Raw genomic sequence first — 15,233 nt, forward strand, 5'->3', positions numbered from 1 at the left:
CGGATTAAGCCAAATAACTGCGTTACAATGCTTGCATTTTTTTGTCCTCCATGCTTTCAGACAGAAGTTTTTATTATTATTTATTTATTTTTTAAGTGAGGAATTTAAACATGTTTTAATAACAAGTTCACGTCATCATTCACAGATAACGCCTGACAGCCGTTTGCCCGTTTTGATTATATAATGCTGCCATCTGCTGGGCAGTCTGCACGTAACCGAACATGAACTTTGCCTTCAGGTTGTGTTATTTCTTTTCAACGTGGAACTGGTTATTGAACCCGACGTAACCATTGCCTTTTATTACAGTTTTAATATTAAATGACTCGTAGGCAGTGCTAAAAGTGTATCATGCCTCACTTGTAAAAGAACCTAATTTTAGCAGTTTGACACATGAAATGACTCTGTGTTCAAACTCCTTTGAAGATTTCACTTTCATCTGCATTTCCACAGCACAGGAAATAAATCACCTTAAAGAAAATAAAAAAAAAAAGATGTATTTATGTGACAAAAACAGTGAACCGATACACCCAATCAAAGACACACGGAGTGCTTATTGCTTGCTGCATCTAAGAAGTGCACTTTGCTAAAAAGAGATGAATAAATAAATTAAAAATTGCCTCAAGAATATCCATTAATACCATAGTATGTTAAATATGACTCCAGAGGGGTGAAAAAGAAAAATCAACACAGTTTTTTTTTCTTTTTTTAAATCCAAGTCTTGGTGGGGCTGAAATTAAGATTAATGATAAATAACCACACGTTTTAATTGCCATAATCCACAACAACACAGTTTATCTAGCAACTAATCACTCCAAGAAAATTAGAGCAAGAATTCCCGTGCTTATGGCATCTATAATGCATAAAAAGAAAATCAACAGATTTCAAAAACAGATATCAACATATTGTTGACAATGTTGTTCAATAATTAAAATGTTATCAAACCTGAAAATCCTATAATAGTCTGGTAGTAATAACACACTGGTGCCATTTGAGAAAAGAAAGACCTGGGGCAATCTGCGATATGCAGGAGTATTAAAATTGCAAATATAACTGAGGTCCTTGAGGAAACTCTCGGATAAACATCTTTTTCTTTCCTTCTTTTGATTAAATATGCCTATTAAGTAAAAAGAAATGAAAACTGTTTCTGAAAAATTGCAGAAATGTTCTACTTTTTCATTCCAGTGAAGTCCCAGGTATGACAACTTAGAAACATCTACAAAAAGCAGTTAATTTATTTCAAATTATCAGCTTATTGCATTCCCGTTTCATTTACAAGTTATTCTCAGAATAAGTAACTTCAATGCCAAGGCACCAGTCCAAAAACTCTGTGCATCCGCTATCTCGGTCTGACTACTACCTCCCTTCAATGCCAAAATACATCTGAAAGATTTCACAACAGCCTCTCTCATTCAGGAACTGGTAGAGCTGCCCAAGGTCCATGTGATTGCCTCTGTTTCCATGGGGGTCAAACATCGCTTCTTCAAAGCCTGTAAATTTGCGCAGGGAGTCTATACGTTCAACACACCTGCTGCCCTCACCCTGACAATCAAGGGGAAAATCCTCTCTGTGTCGAATCATGATCTTCTTCCATGTCAAAACCTTCACCCTGTGAAACAGGAAAAGACGGTTGCAGGCGTATCAAACCCAGAACCTCAGCAGGCTTCTGGCTGTGACATCAAGTGATAAATAAATAGAAAAATCAAACAGGGAAGGTACCTGGACCAGAACTCTTCGCAGGCAGATTGAGGACCTTCCACACACACAATACCAGGCTTCCCAGGCATGCTAAATCCGGACAGGCCCAGGTCCTTCGACCAATCCAAGATGTTCTTCCTCTTCGACTTGTTGTAAATGTGGTGACTGTAAATCCACAGCCGGCTGAACACTTCCGGCGGCTGCGCAGAGGTAGACTCTTCCTTAGGAGATGGGGCTTCTGAGAAGCTCTTATTAATAAAAAGCAGGAGGTTGTCTTTCACCCATTCCACAGCAGAGAGCACACACACTTCCCCCCGGCAGTTTTCCGTGAGGTATGCATTTAGCAGCGCCTGCAGCTGTGTCTGCTGGGCCCTGCTGAGACCAGAACACCTAAAGCAAGAATAAAACATGATGTGAAGAAGGTTTCTGAGAATATTCAAGGCCACTTGGCACTACGGAAATTTCCATACTTGGGTGCAATAACAAAACAACAGTAGGAGCTTCAAGAGGCTGAAAGCCATACTAATTTTAAAAAAATGATTAATGATACACTTTAAACAAATTGCAGGGAGTGTTTTCTTTCCACTTATTGTTATACAAATAACTTCTACTTGCATTTTAATATATTTAAAGGCAACAGCGTGAATGCTGTCTTTGCTCATGCATGGTGCTTAACTTCCAAGGAGGCCATAATAGTAACACTGAAATGCCATTCATCTATTTTTTTTAACAAGCCCTAACTGTTCATTTTATTTCTGTGAAGAGCTCAGATGGAGATCACGGCTCACCGGACTGTTATCTCTGGTAACACTGCGGGATATTCAGAGGGATACGCACAGGATAGGATGAACTCCATCTGTGTGTATGGGAAAGGGGTAAAAAGGTCAAAAACATTAGAAATTAAATTAAACAGTGATTAAAACAAAATGACCTATTAGGACAGTGAAGTTACCCTCTCCAACTTGGCAGAGTCCAGCTTTTGTTTGATGAGAAATTGGGGTCTGGATGGAGGAGGGCTGCCTGCGGAAGCTGAGCCCTCCACATAGTCCCTGAGCTCGGCTAGCGCCAGCTGGTCAGTGGCCTCCAGCTCCTCCGCGGTGGGGAACATGCTGGTTAGCAGCTCTATCTCTGCAAGCTGAGACTCAGCCCACTCCAAGTAAGACATGCTGGTAAAGTCGGGAACTAAAGCGTCAGTCTTTGCTGCTGTTCATTCAAAAAGTTTCTGTCGACGGCCAAAGACGTGGCTATCTCTTCGGCTAACACACGCCATGTTTCCGGTTAATAGCGTCTAAAATTGAATTCGTTACAGAACAGTAGAAAATCTGAGTATAACAGAATGGATTTTTAAAAAAATGCAGTACATACATAAACGTGTAGTTTACCACAGTCCAATGCCCCGCAATGCCTAATAAAGGAGTTTTGTTTGAGCTCGGACTCTTTTAGCCGACGCACGCAGGAAACGCAGCGCAGGGCAGAGCAGCAGAAACAGCGGCCCCATCATCACATTTTGTTCCTCTGCATGTGTCAGCTGGGATTTTTTTTTTCCCTCTGCCAAATCACTGGAGTTGTTTTTGCGTGTTATAAACTTTGTGCACCCGTTTGTTTACACTAAAGCTCGCGTTTTCTTTCTCCTGTCGGCAGCCTGATGTAATTATGTCCGGATTAGAGAAGGTAACAAGGCAAAGTAAACGAAACTGAAAACCGTGAAGGTTTCAGGCTCCGTGTGGCACAGTAAGTTGAATGGACCATAAGGGTGGTGGTTAAATTTAAGTTTATATTAGAATTTCCTACACTGAGCTCTATTAGCTGCATTATAGTCTCATGTCGGTGTTAGCTAATGCTAGCCTTGTGGTTCATGTGAGTGTTGTGTTTGATTCCCACCTCAAAAGGTGAAAATGGGAAAGAAGAGGGGGAAGGACAGGAGCTCCAGGGAGGATGAGGAGTTTGATCCGACGGGTAAAGAATATATCATCGTGTTTCATGTCATACAGCGACCTGTGGAAGGGCTGGTGTGAGATTCCCTTTTTTATTTATTTCTTTATTTTCATAGTTCCCTCCTGCAGGCATATTAAGAAGGGAACAGACCAAACTCTTCTGAAGAAACTTGCTGGCAATTCAGATTGGACGAGTTGTCAGGATTGTAAGCATGAAGAAAATAAAGAAAATATCAGCACCGCTCTGCCACAGGAGCCCGAGGAGGAACAAGAAACAACAGGGTTGTGGATGTGCTTGAAATGCGGCCATAGAGTGAGTTTCTTTCTACCCGTTTATCACTGAGATTTTGAAATACCTTGATTTTTTCACCCTCCCCTGAATGCATCTTTTCCACCAGGGATGTGGACGAAATTCTGAGAATCGGCATGCCATCAAACATTATGAAACACCCCGGTCTGATCCACACTGCCTGGTGGTCAGTTTGGACAACTTTAGTGTGTGGTGAGTGTTTAATGCTGTTCTGTTGATCACAGACCTCTACATTGTGTTTGAAACTAGTATAATATGTTCTCTTTTTTGCAGGTGTTACATATGTGATGATGAGGTCCAGTACTCCAGAACAGGGCATTTGGCTCAGCTAGTGACCAACCTGAAGAAGCAAACGTCTTCAGGTTCCATGAAGACACCACAGAAAAGTAGGTGTCACTGAGGAAGTCTAGCAAACACATATTATATTGCTTCCCAACCGCGTCTACCCTGTTTGCTTTCTTTAGAAGTCGAGGAGGAAGACGGCTTGATGGAAGCTAAACAGAAGACGGAGACTGTAAAAGAAGATGAAAGCGAGGACAAGGAAAACAAAGAAAACCAGGAGCACCAAAAGAAAAACACGAAGAAAGAGAGTGTTGGGAAATCTCAGAAGTGCAGCACAGCTGAGGAGACCTGTGGTGTTTCAGTAAAGGGTCTGAGCAACCTGGGAAACACCTGTTTCTTTAACTCAGTCATCCAGGTAAGATTGAGCCTCACAGGATGCTTGTCTTCAGTTCGATGAGAGCTTTTATTCATTGCTGTCATTGTCTTTTCCAGAATCTCTCGCAAACACAGCTCTTAAGACAGACACTCAATAAAGTCACAGAAGAGAAAAGTCTCACCATTAAACCTGGATCCGTGGATCTGGTGTGTGTGTGTGTTTTTCCCCCTGTTAATACAGCATTTAATGTTCCTCTAGTCATCACTGTTTAGAACTGCTATTCTTTATTATGATTGCAGAAGCCTATAGAAGTGCAGTTAGCCCATCCCGGATCCCTGACTTTGGCTATGCATCACCTGCTCGGTGAGATCCAGGAATCCAAGAAGAGTGTGGTAACACCACGGGAGCTTTTCACACAAATTTGTAAAAAGTGAGTATGACTATAATCTTATGGTGAAACTCAGCCTTGAGATGTGCTTAAAATGTACCGCCTCGCATTAGTGCAAGCGTGGTGCGTCACTCATCTCGTCCTTGCAGGGCTGCCAGGTTCAAAGGATTTCAGCAGCAAGACAGCCAAGAGCTGCTGCGCTACCTACTGGATGGGATGCGAGCTGAGGAGCACAATGTATGTACTGAGTTTGAAACATGACTTCCTGCATTTAAATCTGGTGAAAGATTTATTTACTGGTGGTTTACTGGTACAGTGTGGTTCTTACGAGTATTTTCTCCCTCCTATTTAATGATCTTAGAATTCTGCTGCTCAAAAGGGCCGGTTAATTTTCACAGTGCAGAGATTTTAAAACGGTATATTTTAAGGGTAAAAAGCCTAAAATTGAAACTCTGCGAGTGGCAGAGCGTGATGTGTGTCCCCGTCTTACGGTTCATTGAAGGTAATTTTTATCATTTGAATGTAAACAGTGCTTCTCTGTGTTCTCCACAGAGACTAAGCTCGGGAATAACGGAGGCATTGAAACAATCTAGAGGAGGCACAGATGGAGAGCTGAAAACACTAGTAAAAGGCGAGTAATTCTAATATAGATTCATATTATATAAACAAACAAAAAAACCTGACATAGTTTTTGTACACTGGTTTGTTGACTCTGACATTTAATTTCTTCTTTCAGACTACGAGAAAAATGGATCTCCAAAAAACTTTGTTGACCAAGTTTTTGGTGGTGAAATCACCAGCACTATAATGTGTCAGCAGTGTAGAACGGTATGTGTGATGGCCAAAAAGTAAGAAGGGGATATATCCTGAATGATGATGTGGCTCTAAAAATACCCACTTTTCCATGCTTGCAGGTTTCTGTAGTCACAGAGATGTTTTTAGATCTTTCCCTTCCTGTTTCTGATGAGGTAAAGAAGTTTTCCTTGATTTTTTTTGATAATTATTTGTTAATATCTGTGTTAGTTTATTGTGTCCTCTTGTGATATCTTACAGGCATATAGAAAGAAGAACCAAAAAAAGAAGACCAGTGCTTCGAGCCAGGATGACAGCAGCAGCCCAGTTCGGACCAGCGGAAATGATGACATTCCCACCGGAGCTGGCAGCAAGTACCAGCAGAAGAAAGCCAAGAAGCAGGCAAAGAAGCAAGCAAAGGTGTGCCAGTGAATGCATACTGGAGGAACTTTTTTCTTCTGCTTTAATTCATTCATTATTCCATATTTCTTTGCTCGTCTTCACCTGCAGCATCAAAAAAGGCAGCAGAAGCTTGAGGGCAGAGCCACTTTGGACAGTCTCACCTCTCCGAGCCACACCGAGAGTGAGCGCACAGAAGCTACTGCGGATTCAAAGGACAGGGAAAACACTGACAGTGAGACGCGTGAAGAAGACTCACAACATCCTGCACCAGTCGGTGTGTCTGAAGAGGACCAAAAGGCCCTTAACACAGTCCAGGTGGAGCAGGAGAAAGAGCAGGACGTGGATTCAGCGAGTGACCACGACTCACCAGTCAGCAACCGGTTTACTGTCTTGTCAGAGGAGCAGCACTTGAAGGACGACACCACATGCAATGAAAAGCCCAACGTGGTTCAGGAGGAAGAGGAAGACGCACAGCTGGTGAGTGAAATGAGCAAAGTAACCTTGGATGATGCCTTTCTAGAAGACGCTGAAGCCATGGAAGAAAGGGTGGAGAGTGAAGATGGAGTGCTGGAGACTAAGGAATATACAGTAATAAACCAAGACCCGGAGCTGGCCTTCCACACGCTGGCTGACAGGACAGTCCCAGAGAAACAGGAGTGCTCCGTACAGTCGTGCCTTTTTCACTTTACAGAAGTAGAAACCCTCACGGAGAACAACAGTTTACTTTGTGTCACCTGCACCAAACGGCAGCTGAGGAACAACAAATCCGGAGGTATGTCAAATGTTTCCATTCAGCATCTAAGCTGCTATTAATGTGCATTGCTGGGTTTTACACACCACAAATCTCTCTAAGTAACTTTCTTTTCTAATAATAATATTAAACTTTCTTTATACACGTGTTGCCATGCAGGGATCAGTTCAAACTCAGTCTTTTTTGTGCTGTGTTTAGGTTCCAAGAAGAATATCTACACTGATGCCTTGAAGCAAATCCTTATCTCGTCTCCACCTTCAGTCCTTACTCTTCACTTAAAGAGGTTCCAGCAGGTATGTGCTGCTTTGATCCAGTTCACTGTCAGCTAAGCTTTGTATCACAGCACTGTGAGCAAATCCTTTAAACACTGAAACCTTGTTTTAAAGGCAAACAGTCCCTATTTGGAATTTTAATAAGATGTTACTGTCTTCTAGAATGGGTACAGTATTTGTAAAGTGAACAGACACGTCAGCTTTCCTCTCATACTCGATCTAGCTCCATTTTGTGCCGTCAAATGCAAGGTAAGTGTGGGAAGTAACAGCTTTTATTACACATTAATTCACTTCCAGGCCTATTTGTAAATGTAGGAGCACTAACCAATAGCTGTTTCCAAACAGAATATCCCAGAGGAACATAATCAGATCTTGTACAGTTTGTATGGCATCGTAGAGCACAGTGGAACAATGAGGTCAGGTCATTACACGGCCTATGTGAAAGTACGGTCTGAGCGCCCTCAGCCCTCATCCAACGGACTTAGAGGAGATGGTGGGTGTGACTGTGAATAGAATAAATGCTCGGTGCTAAAATTAAAATGCATTAACTCATCGATTCCCTTCAGGAGATGCAGAGCCGCCCAGAGGATCCTGGTTCCACATCAGCGACACCAGCGTTCAGCCCGTGAGCGAGAGTAAAGTCCAGAGCTGCCAAGCCTACCTCCTCTTCTACGAAAGGATCCTCTAATCGTGCCTCACTACTCAGGAAATCCAAATAAACCAACCTGCTGCTAAACCTGTTTTATCAGCCACTTAAATTGTACATCAGTGTCTGACTTGTTAAACAAGGCATCCGTATGTTTCTCACACTAGTGGGAAGATGTACGGTGAAAATCATGTTGGACAGTGAACTCATCACAGGAAGTCACAGTTTTAGTATGTAAATGAAAGCTTGGGATTAATGATGTGTAAATATCTCACTTTTTTTTTAATCAATGACGTAATTAAATGCTTCAAAAAGAAAAACTTTTCTGTGTGCTGAATTTCCGATACTCGCACTGAGCATGCGCGGCAAGTGCTGGCAGCGCTTCCTCATCCAAAGTGTCACATGACTTCAGTAAAAGCAGGCTCGCAATGAGAAGAAGCGTCTTTTCCCTGTACCAAAATTTACTAATGGCAGTGTTATCCAGGTAGCACGATAGGTCAGTGAACATTTGGCATTTTTTCTTTTCTTTTTTTTAAAGTGTAAATTAAAGTCACAGTGTCGGAAGTCTTTGTTTTTGCTACTAACGGGAGGAGACGGACTCGGTGCCTTTGTTAAAGCTAACGGTCTGGCCTAGCCTAAAGCTTTCCCGTCTCGGTAACATTTATCACGGTTACTTGTTCAGCTAAATTAATCTATTATACATCGGTAGTAACATAACGGGCTAATGATGATTTTTGGACATTTTGTTGCCTTTATCCACCTTAGCCCAGTTGGGTAACTTGGCTAAGCATGAGTCAGCATTTTAGCGTTAAACTCGCTGCACAAGTAAAAAAAATTAAGCCGTATTTGCTGTGAGGCGCTAATAAAATCGGCTGGGTTAGGTCATTAAATGTTGACAGTCATCTGACGGCGTTATAAATGATTTTTTTTTAGCGATCATCAAATTAATTTTTCTGTTATTTTACTGAAGTCAGATTAAAAAAACAAACAAACACTGGAGACTGGTGTTGCCTATCGGGGTTTCAGTCTTTAGTAACATTATTCACTCTTCATTCATTCATTATGTGTTTATACACAGATTAAATTCAGTTTGATTGACTATTCATCAATAACTTCCTTGAAGGAGAACTTGAGGTTGGGTTGGATATGTTGGAAGGTTTCTGCTGCCCATAACAGCAGTTTAAGTTCAGTTCCTTCTGCATATTTTTAGGAATTTGTGATTCATGCAACATTAAGAGTAGCTGTGTTAGGTGTGCGCAAATGTGGTTTGTGGCTGTGTGTGGGTCTGCTGTAAGGGACGATTGGCTATTTTGTAATCTGTTCATTTTCAGCTGTTTAATCTGCAAACTCTTTAAGAAAACATCACGCGTTCAAGCTGACTGCCAACAAACAGTCCAAAATCTGGAAGGTTTATGTTACTGTAGAGGAGTTACAGCACCAGCCTATCAAAGAAGAAAAAACATGATTTCCTGCCATTTCAGCCTGGTAGTTTTTTTCCACAAAATAATCAAAATTGATACCTAAAACCAGAAGGAAGAACCTACTTTAGGCTCCACATGTTTGATTTGGCAGATTTTCTTTTCTTTACACCAGATGCCACCTCAAAGGGATTCGAGTCCTCTTCTAGACTTGAGCTGGAGAGCTCTCTCTTGTTAGGCACACATGTGTAAACCACTACACTGTGGAGCCACTCACAAAAGCTACACAATAAACTAGAAAAAAACAGAAAAACAGTCATGACATTTTTGTTGACTCGGTGTCTGGCTCTCTCTGTCGCACAGGCTGAGCTCATAAGAAGCATGACGCTCCAACCTTCTCGCACATCGGTGTTCACCTTTCAGTCTGCAGTGCACAGCGCCCATGTTCTGCAGTGTCTGAATGAGCAGAGGCAGCACGACATCCTGTGTGATGTGACGGTGGTGGTGGAAGACAGGTGTTTCCGTGCTCATTGCTCTGTCTTGGCTTCTTGCAGCGAGTACTTTAATACCAGGCTTACCAGTGCCACCACACAGAATCCCATCATCACCTTGCCACATGAGGTTGGTGCCCTGGTGTTCAGCCAAGTTATATGGGGGAAGAAAATGAGCAAAAACTAACACTTAGCAGGCTATAGGCACCATTCTTTTATCCCCATTATCCATGGAAAAGGTATACATTACTAGATTTGTTGCCTGTCCACTAGCTTCATAACGGGAGAGAAAAACATTTTATATGTAGCGTTAGAAATGTCAGTACAGGGACATAAGAGCGCTGTTAAAATCGAGTTTTGTTATGTTTCAACAATTTATGTCTTTCCCCCGCAGGTGACCGTGCAGGGGTTTGAACCTTTGCTTCAATTTGCCTACACATCCAAGCTCCTCTTTACCAAAGAAAACATTCACGCTATTCACAGCAGTGCTGAGTTTTTAGGATTTCGCAACTTGGAGTCAACATGCTTTGATTTCCTCATCCCAAAGTTTTCCGAGAGCAAAAAAAACTCACAAGAGGTCAAGCAAAGAGCCTGCTGCCAGAGCCGGGATCCCAGTGTGAGTTTTGGCCCCCGTGTAGAGAGTAGCCAACCAGAATCATTTGAGTCACACAGCTCAGTGCCTTCAGGAGGTGATGAACAAACAGACTTCTCGTCACAGGGTCCGACAAACAGCAGGGAGGAACACTTCTGTTTGGACAACTGTGGACCACAAATGGCCCCCTTATCTCTGGAGTTAACAGGAACTGGCATGTGCCCCATGTTGGCTTTGCCTTGCCCACACTCTGACAAGGCAGAAGATCCCTCTCAGTTTTGCGAAAGAGACATTTTAGAGATGGGAGACGTGTGTAATCAAAGTGAGATGAGTTTGGCAGACTGCAGCTTATCCTGTGAGCTGTCAACCTCAGGGGATGCGAATCCACCAGAACTCATTGAGCCAGCAGGCAGAGAAATTAAACAAACTGTTGAGATGCCTGATGCAGACACCAATTGTAACCCTAGCTCATGTCCACTTGAGGCTTCAGGGGCAGAAGATTCCGGTACTTTATTAAAGCAGAGCGAGGCTTGCTTTGAACAGGAAATGACGGGGGATCTTTCAGACTCAAACACACTGACTCCTCTGAGCCATGAAGATAAATATGGAGAGAGAAGTCGTGTGGAGCGAGAGGTGGCCGAACATCTGGCCAAGGGGTTCTGGCCTGACCTGTGCCCGTCTCAGGTTCCACCACTTCCTCTGGATCCAGTAGAACAAAATAATCTGGCAAGGGCATCTGACTTTCACTGGCTTAAGCAGCTGGATCTGACCGCCAGCGTAGGAGACTGTCCCTTCCTCAGGGATCTTGGAACAGATGATGCGGCTGCGCACACCGACAGCTTGTCTCAGGCAGAGAGGAGTCCATACATGTCCTCCTCGCTAAACTCTGCCGACGACTCAGACCTGGACACCGATGGCGATACTGAGGCCAACAACAAAAGAGCAGCAGAGGTTGTTCTGATAAACGGCTGATGTTTGGTTATTGGTAGTGGAAGATACTAAGTAAAGTAAATCTTAATTCTGTAACTCTAATCTCCAGGTTCAGCTTCCATTCCCAGTGAAGGAAATCTCAACAGTGAGCCGGAGTGCATTTCAGAAGCTTCTGAAGAAGTATACCCTAACTCAGGAGCAGCTGGACTTCGTCCATGATGCCCGTCGACGAAGTAAAAACCGCGTGGCTGCACAGCGGTGCCGAAAGAGAAAACTGGATAGCATACACCAGCTGGAATGTGAAATCGAAGGATTAGTAAGTTATCTAATATTCTCAGTGTACTCTTAAACATGACGTGATACAACCTTCTAAATTAGTAGTAATTTGTGACTTTGATTTGATGGCCAGTACTGGTCTGCAGCAGTGTTCTTTCTGACGCAGCCCCACCACTTCTTGTCCACTTAACATAACAAAAATGCAGTAGAAGTCAGTAAGTAGGTCATCCCCTGTTTTATTGAAACGCCTGTAAAAATGAATATACATAGGCTTATAGATTTAACAGACTGGACTAGAATATTAAATACTTTTAAGAGAACAGGAGACATTTTGAAAAGATCAGAAGCATGAGCAAAGAATCAGAGGAAAGCAGCAAAGATGCATCTTTGGTTAAATGTTTGCTGTCAGCTCCACTGAGTGAACCTTGAACGTGCCGTGTGGGTTTGGGTTTATTGTATTAGCTGGCCCCAGCCCAACTCTAACCGCAGCTTTCTGAAGAACCTGCTGCAGGTTTCTTTGCGGTGCATGTCCCAGAGAGCAGAAGAAGGGCCAATCCAGCACAGTGGTGTCTGTGCACAGCATGAGACACACACAGGAGATATAGCTGAATGACACTGAGAAATGATGCAATATGACCTGGCTAGCCTGCAGGTAGGGGAACAAGAGCTAGTACAGGCGGAGGTTACCTGGTTTTCAAAAAATACATGCAGTTCTATCGTAGATGAAATTATCCACGTGCATTATTGAAAGGTCAAAAAATGAGCGCGCTTTACGATTGCCCTCCCCACAGGAAAGCGAGAAAGAGCGGCTGCTGCAGGAGCAGACAGAACTAAAGCGAAATCTCGAGGAAATGCAGCAGAGCATTTGCGGCTTGTGTAAAAGCGCCGAATTTGGCTCCGATCAGGACCAGTTGAAGATCCTTGCCAGGTTCTCCTCGCCAGACTTTCCCATCTCCTCTCCCAGCCTTGTCCCGGCCACTGAAATGGTAAGTTCGGAGTTTGAGCAGAGGGGACAAACTGTACGGTCAGTTCAAATCGCTGAGCCGCAGGCCGGCGCCGAGGACACGAGCTGCCCGGTTCCCGCATCTTTGATCAGCGCCTGTCTGGACATGAACAGCAGTTTATAGGAACTAGACCTAAACGCCATTGTCACTTCTAATTATGCAGGCCCAGAGGTCAAAGGGTCAAACTGGGTTCTGTACTGTAATCCTCTTTTGGGATAGAGATGCTTTCCTGTGTGTTTCACTGAGTAATCGTCTCCCTGATGGAAGCATCTTAAGCTGACAGAGACTTGTCAGCCATTTCCTTTGCTGTACTTCTAATCTGCATTTCACTGTAGTAAAAGCATTATCCAGTATTCAGTGTTTTGAAGGTGCAGGTAGTTTTCAGGTAATTCCTAAAAGTTTCCATTTGAAAATTAAGGGGGAAGTTTCTTAAAAGTAAGTTTGCTTTTCTCAGGGAAACTCATAACCTGACCGTGTTTCTCTGCACACCCACACAGGAGAGTTTTCAAATCACGCTAATGAGTCTGTTGTTGTAATTGTAACACGTACTGTATTAATATTTGCATCTATGCTGTTTCTTTGATTAAGTATGCATAGAACTAACTGAACCTTTCATAACAGACTGTAAGAAATTTTCACAGCTAGTGTAACTTTTCAACAGAATTATTTGAATACTAATTTTTGCAATTTTTTGTCAACCTTTCCTGAAATTATAGACTCTAATATGTCTGAAGCTGTTACGAGGGTACATAAGGAATTATTTCATTTTATGCAAAATGTGCCTTAAGCAGTTGTGTAATATGAATTCAGAAAAATAACGGCATTTTTGTATATGCTTGTTTCAAGCACTGTTGCACATTAACCCAGAGCTAATACCGATGGCATTGTCGTACTTTTAACTCTGTCTGCATGATGAGTATTTTTATTAAATGCTTTTATGGATTACAGATTTAAATAAACAACACTTTGGTACCTTTCTGTGTTTTAATTAAACTTAACGAAGTGGGAATTGTTCCAGTCTCTCTTTATGGACAGTATCAGAGTTTGGCCAGTAGATGGGAGCATAACTCTTCCTCACCAGATGTTGTGACACTTCCTGACAAAGAAGAGTGCTGCAGGGTTTTTCCTGGCTCAGATGGACCTCTGACTAAAGAAAGGCAATTAGTCTGTGTTACCCCCACTTGAAAGAAAAATATGCAATTTCCTGATATCTCTGATCTCATGATAAACAAAAATGTTTTATTGAGTAAATGAAACCCCAATAACAAAATTGGTAAAAAGCAATAATGTACTGTAACTGTAGCTTTTTTGTCATCTCTGTTCCTTTGCAGTTTCTGCTGATTTTTTTCCTGTAATATAGAAAAAGCAAACTGCTTCATAAGTTCATATCTATAGACAAAACATGTAATATAGTTATCTAGAGATTAAGTACGTCTGCAGTGGCTTTGCTGGCAATCGTCAGGCTGCGGAGAAGACTAATAAGGATTGAAATTAAAGGCAGACTCAGACAGAGGCTGATAAATGACCTTAGCACTGTGAGGAGCAAAGGTACCCGGGGAATCTGTAGACAGGAAATTTAAAAAAGTGTGGCATATCCAACAGCTGTCCCTGTAATCCAGCTGTTCAAACTGCTGTGCTCTGGATGCAAGAAAGATGTCTTTGCTCACAAATGACTTATTATGAAATCAAATTTGTGTATATATTTTTTTTAAACAAATCTAAACCATTAAAATAATGTTTCTCTTTTAATAGAAATACATTTGCATGAACTTTTATACTTAATTTTGTTTGTTATTTTATGCAAAAACATGACCTATTATTTTAGTTTGTAACATTGTTGCCTTTTGGGCAGAAGCAGTAAGCTGTCGTCTCCTTCACATAGGCAGAAGTCATAAAAACATTAAACTGCACTGTTGCTATTAATAATCCAACAGATATTTACTGTTATCCATAAACGACACACTCCCAGGTGTCTAAATGTTCGGGTCAATATTTGGTCATTGCTCGGCACGTATTTGGTGTAGGTTGGACTAACAGGTTGCCTTTTTTTTTCACGGTATCGTGTAGAATAAAAAGCTTAAAAATGCATCCCAGATATACAATAAACAGGTTCAGATGTTCCCAGTGTGACGCTAACATGACACATCTGCTATCCAGCGACATTTGACTTACAGCTGCTGTCAAACAATCTGTAACAATTTGTAATACTTAATAATAATCAGTCATTTCTGTTCATATCATCTCGACCCTCTCCTCTCTTCCCTTCATTTGCTGTGTTTTTAGCCCACAGGTGAATCTGTAAGTCATCTTAGGTCAAAGCACAAGATGCAAACACGAAAAGATGTAATGTAAACATAACTTCCTGTCACTAATCACCCGACTTATATTATTATTTCCCCGCTCATTCTTGTAAACGTTTAGATAAAATTGACACAACTTCTTCAAAGATCCGTCTGTGAGCGATCAGTAGCAATGATTAGTAATTAATTGCACTGCTGGTTGTTTGTGTGCCAGGCTGCCAAAAGAAAAATGAGGTTATGCATTTGTTAAGGTTTAAAATTTAGGGACTTAACAAAGCAATAATATGAGCTGACGCTGGTCTGAGTGCTGCTCTTTCATCACAGACCGGAGAGGATCTCATATCAAACGTGATCAAACAAAGCGGGACAGCACA

General features: G+C 42.0%; 3 protein-coding genes across 5 annotated transcripts; 2 read left to right on the forward strand and 1 right to left on the reverse strand.

The window, feature by feature from the left end:
* Positions 1–503: 503 nt before the first annotated feature.
* rwdd2b (RWD domain containing 2B) lies at positions 504–3,159 on the reverse strand. 2 transcript variants are annotated; one of them, XM_030745173.1, is made up of 5 exons: positions 3,078–3,159; positions 2,648–2,983; positions 2,484–2,551; positions 1,717–2,085; positions 504–1,606 (listed from the first exon to the last, which is right to left on the reverse strand). In XM_030745173.1, exons 2-5 carry the CDS (start codon positions 2,858–2,860, stop codon positions 1,354–1,356), a joined length of 903 nt encoding a protein of 300 aa, XP_030601033.1. In that variant the 5' UTR covers positions 2,861–2,983; positions 3,078–3,159; the 3' UTR covers positions 504–1,353. The 2 variants fall into 2 exon arrangements, with proteins under 2 accessions (XP_030601033.1, XP_030601032.1); XM_030745172.1 differs by having other exon boundaries at positions 2,648–3,104.
* Positions 2,775–8,152, forward strand: usp16 (ubiquitin specific peptidase 16). 2 transcript variants are annotated; one of them, XM_030745171.1, is made up of 19 exons: positions 2,775–2,851; positions 3,337–3,426; positions 3,585–3,651; positions 3,746–3,942; positions 4,028–4,131; positions 4,213–4,325; positions 4,404–4,636; positions 4,714–4,803; positions 4,897–5,027; positions 5,135–5,222; positions 5,538–5,616; positions 5,722–5,813; positions 5,900–5,953; positions 6,039–6,197; positions 6,288–6,951; positions 7,129–7,223; positions 7,365–7,451; positions 7,548–7,695; positions 7,769–8,152. In XM_030745171.1, the coding sequence occupies exons 3-19, from the start codon at positions 3,591–3,593 to the stop codon at positions 7,888–7,890; spliced, it is 2,517 nt and encodes an 838-aa protein (XP_030601031.1). In that variant the 5' UTR covers positions 2,775–2,851; positions 3,337–3,426; positions 3,585–3,590; the 3' UTR covers positions 7,891–8,152. The 2 variants fall into 2 exon arrangements, with proteins under 2 accessions (XP_030601031.1, XP_030601030.1); XM_030745170.1 differs by lacking the exon at positions 2,775–2,851 and having other exon boundaries at positions 3,129–3,426.
* Positions 8,153–8,233: 81 nt separating this feature from the next.
* Positions 8,234–13,513, forward strand: LOC115789901 (transcription regulator protein BACH1-like). Its single transcript, XM_030743475.1, has 5 exons — positions 8,234–8,344; positions 9,630–9,887; positions 10,152–11,300; positions 11,389–11,595; positions 12,347–13,513. Exons 2-5 carry the CDS (start codon positions 9,648–9,650, stop codon positions 12,680–12,682), a joined length of 1,932 nt encoding a protein of 643 aa, XP_030599335.1. The 5' UTR covers positions 8,234–8,344; positions 9,630–9,647; the 3' UTR covers positions 12,683–13,513.
* Positions 13,514–15,233: the final 1,720 nt, after the last annotated feature.

This window comes from Archocentrus centrarchus, chromosome 13, assembly GCF_007364275.1.
Source record: "Archocentrus centrarchus isolate MPI-CPG fArcCen1 chromosome 13, fArcCen1, whole genome shotgun sequence".
Lineage (NCBI taxonomy): Eukaryota > Metazoa > Chordata > Actinopteri > Cichliformes > Cichlidae > Archocentrus > Archocentrus centrarchus.

What these genes read in the sequence shown, in the direction of transcription:
- rwdd2b (XM_030745173.1), bottom strand. Translation starts at nt 2,860, where the DNA reads ATGTCTTACTTGGAGTGGGCTGAGTCTCAGCTTGCAGAGATAGAGCTG. An exon ending in TTACCAGAGATAACAGTCCG is followed by an intron (nt 2,086 to 2,483) that starts GTGAGCCGTGAT and finishes TTCTTGCTTTAG; the next exon opens with GTGTTCTGGTCTCAGCAGGG. An exon ending in TGCGAAGAGTTCTGGTCCAG is followed by an intron (nt 1,607 to 1,716) that starts GTACCTTCCCTG and finishes CCTGTTTCACAG; the next exon opens with GGTGAAGGTTTTGACATGGA.
- usp16 (XM_030745171.1), top strand. Translation starts at nt 3,591, where the DNA reads ATGGGAAAGAAGAGGGGGAAGGACAGGAGCTCCAGGGAGGATGAGGAG. An exon ending in GCTTGAAATGCGGCCATAGA is followed by an intron (nt 3,943 to 4,027) that starts GTGAGTTTCTTT and finishes CTTTTCCACCAG; the next exon opens with GGATGTGGACGAAATTCTGA. An exon ending in AACCTGGATCCGTGGATCTG is followed by an intron (nt 4,804 to 4,896) that starts GTGTGTGTGTGT and finishes TTATGATTGCAG; the next exon opens with AAGCCTATAGAAGTGCAGTT.
- LOC115789901 (XM_030743475.1), top strand. Translation starts at nt 9,648, where the DNA reads ATGACGCTCCAACCTTCTCGCACATCGGTGTTCACCTTTCAGTCTGCA. An exon ending in ACAACAAAAGAGCAGCAGAG is followed by an intron (nt 11,301 to 11,388) that starts GTTGTTCTGATA and finishes TCTAATCTCCAG; the next exon opens with GTTCAGCTTCCATTCCCAGT. An exon ending in AATGTGAAATCGAAGGATTA is followed by an intron (nt 11,596 to 12,346) that starts GTAAGTTATCTA and finishes CCCTCCCCACAG; the next exon opens with GAAAGCGAGAAAGAGCGGCT.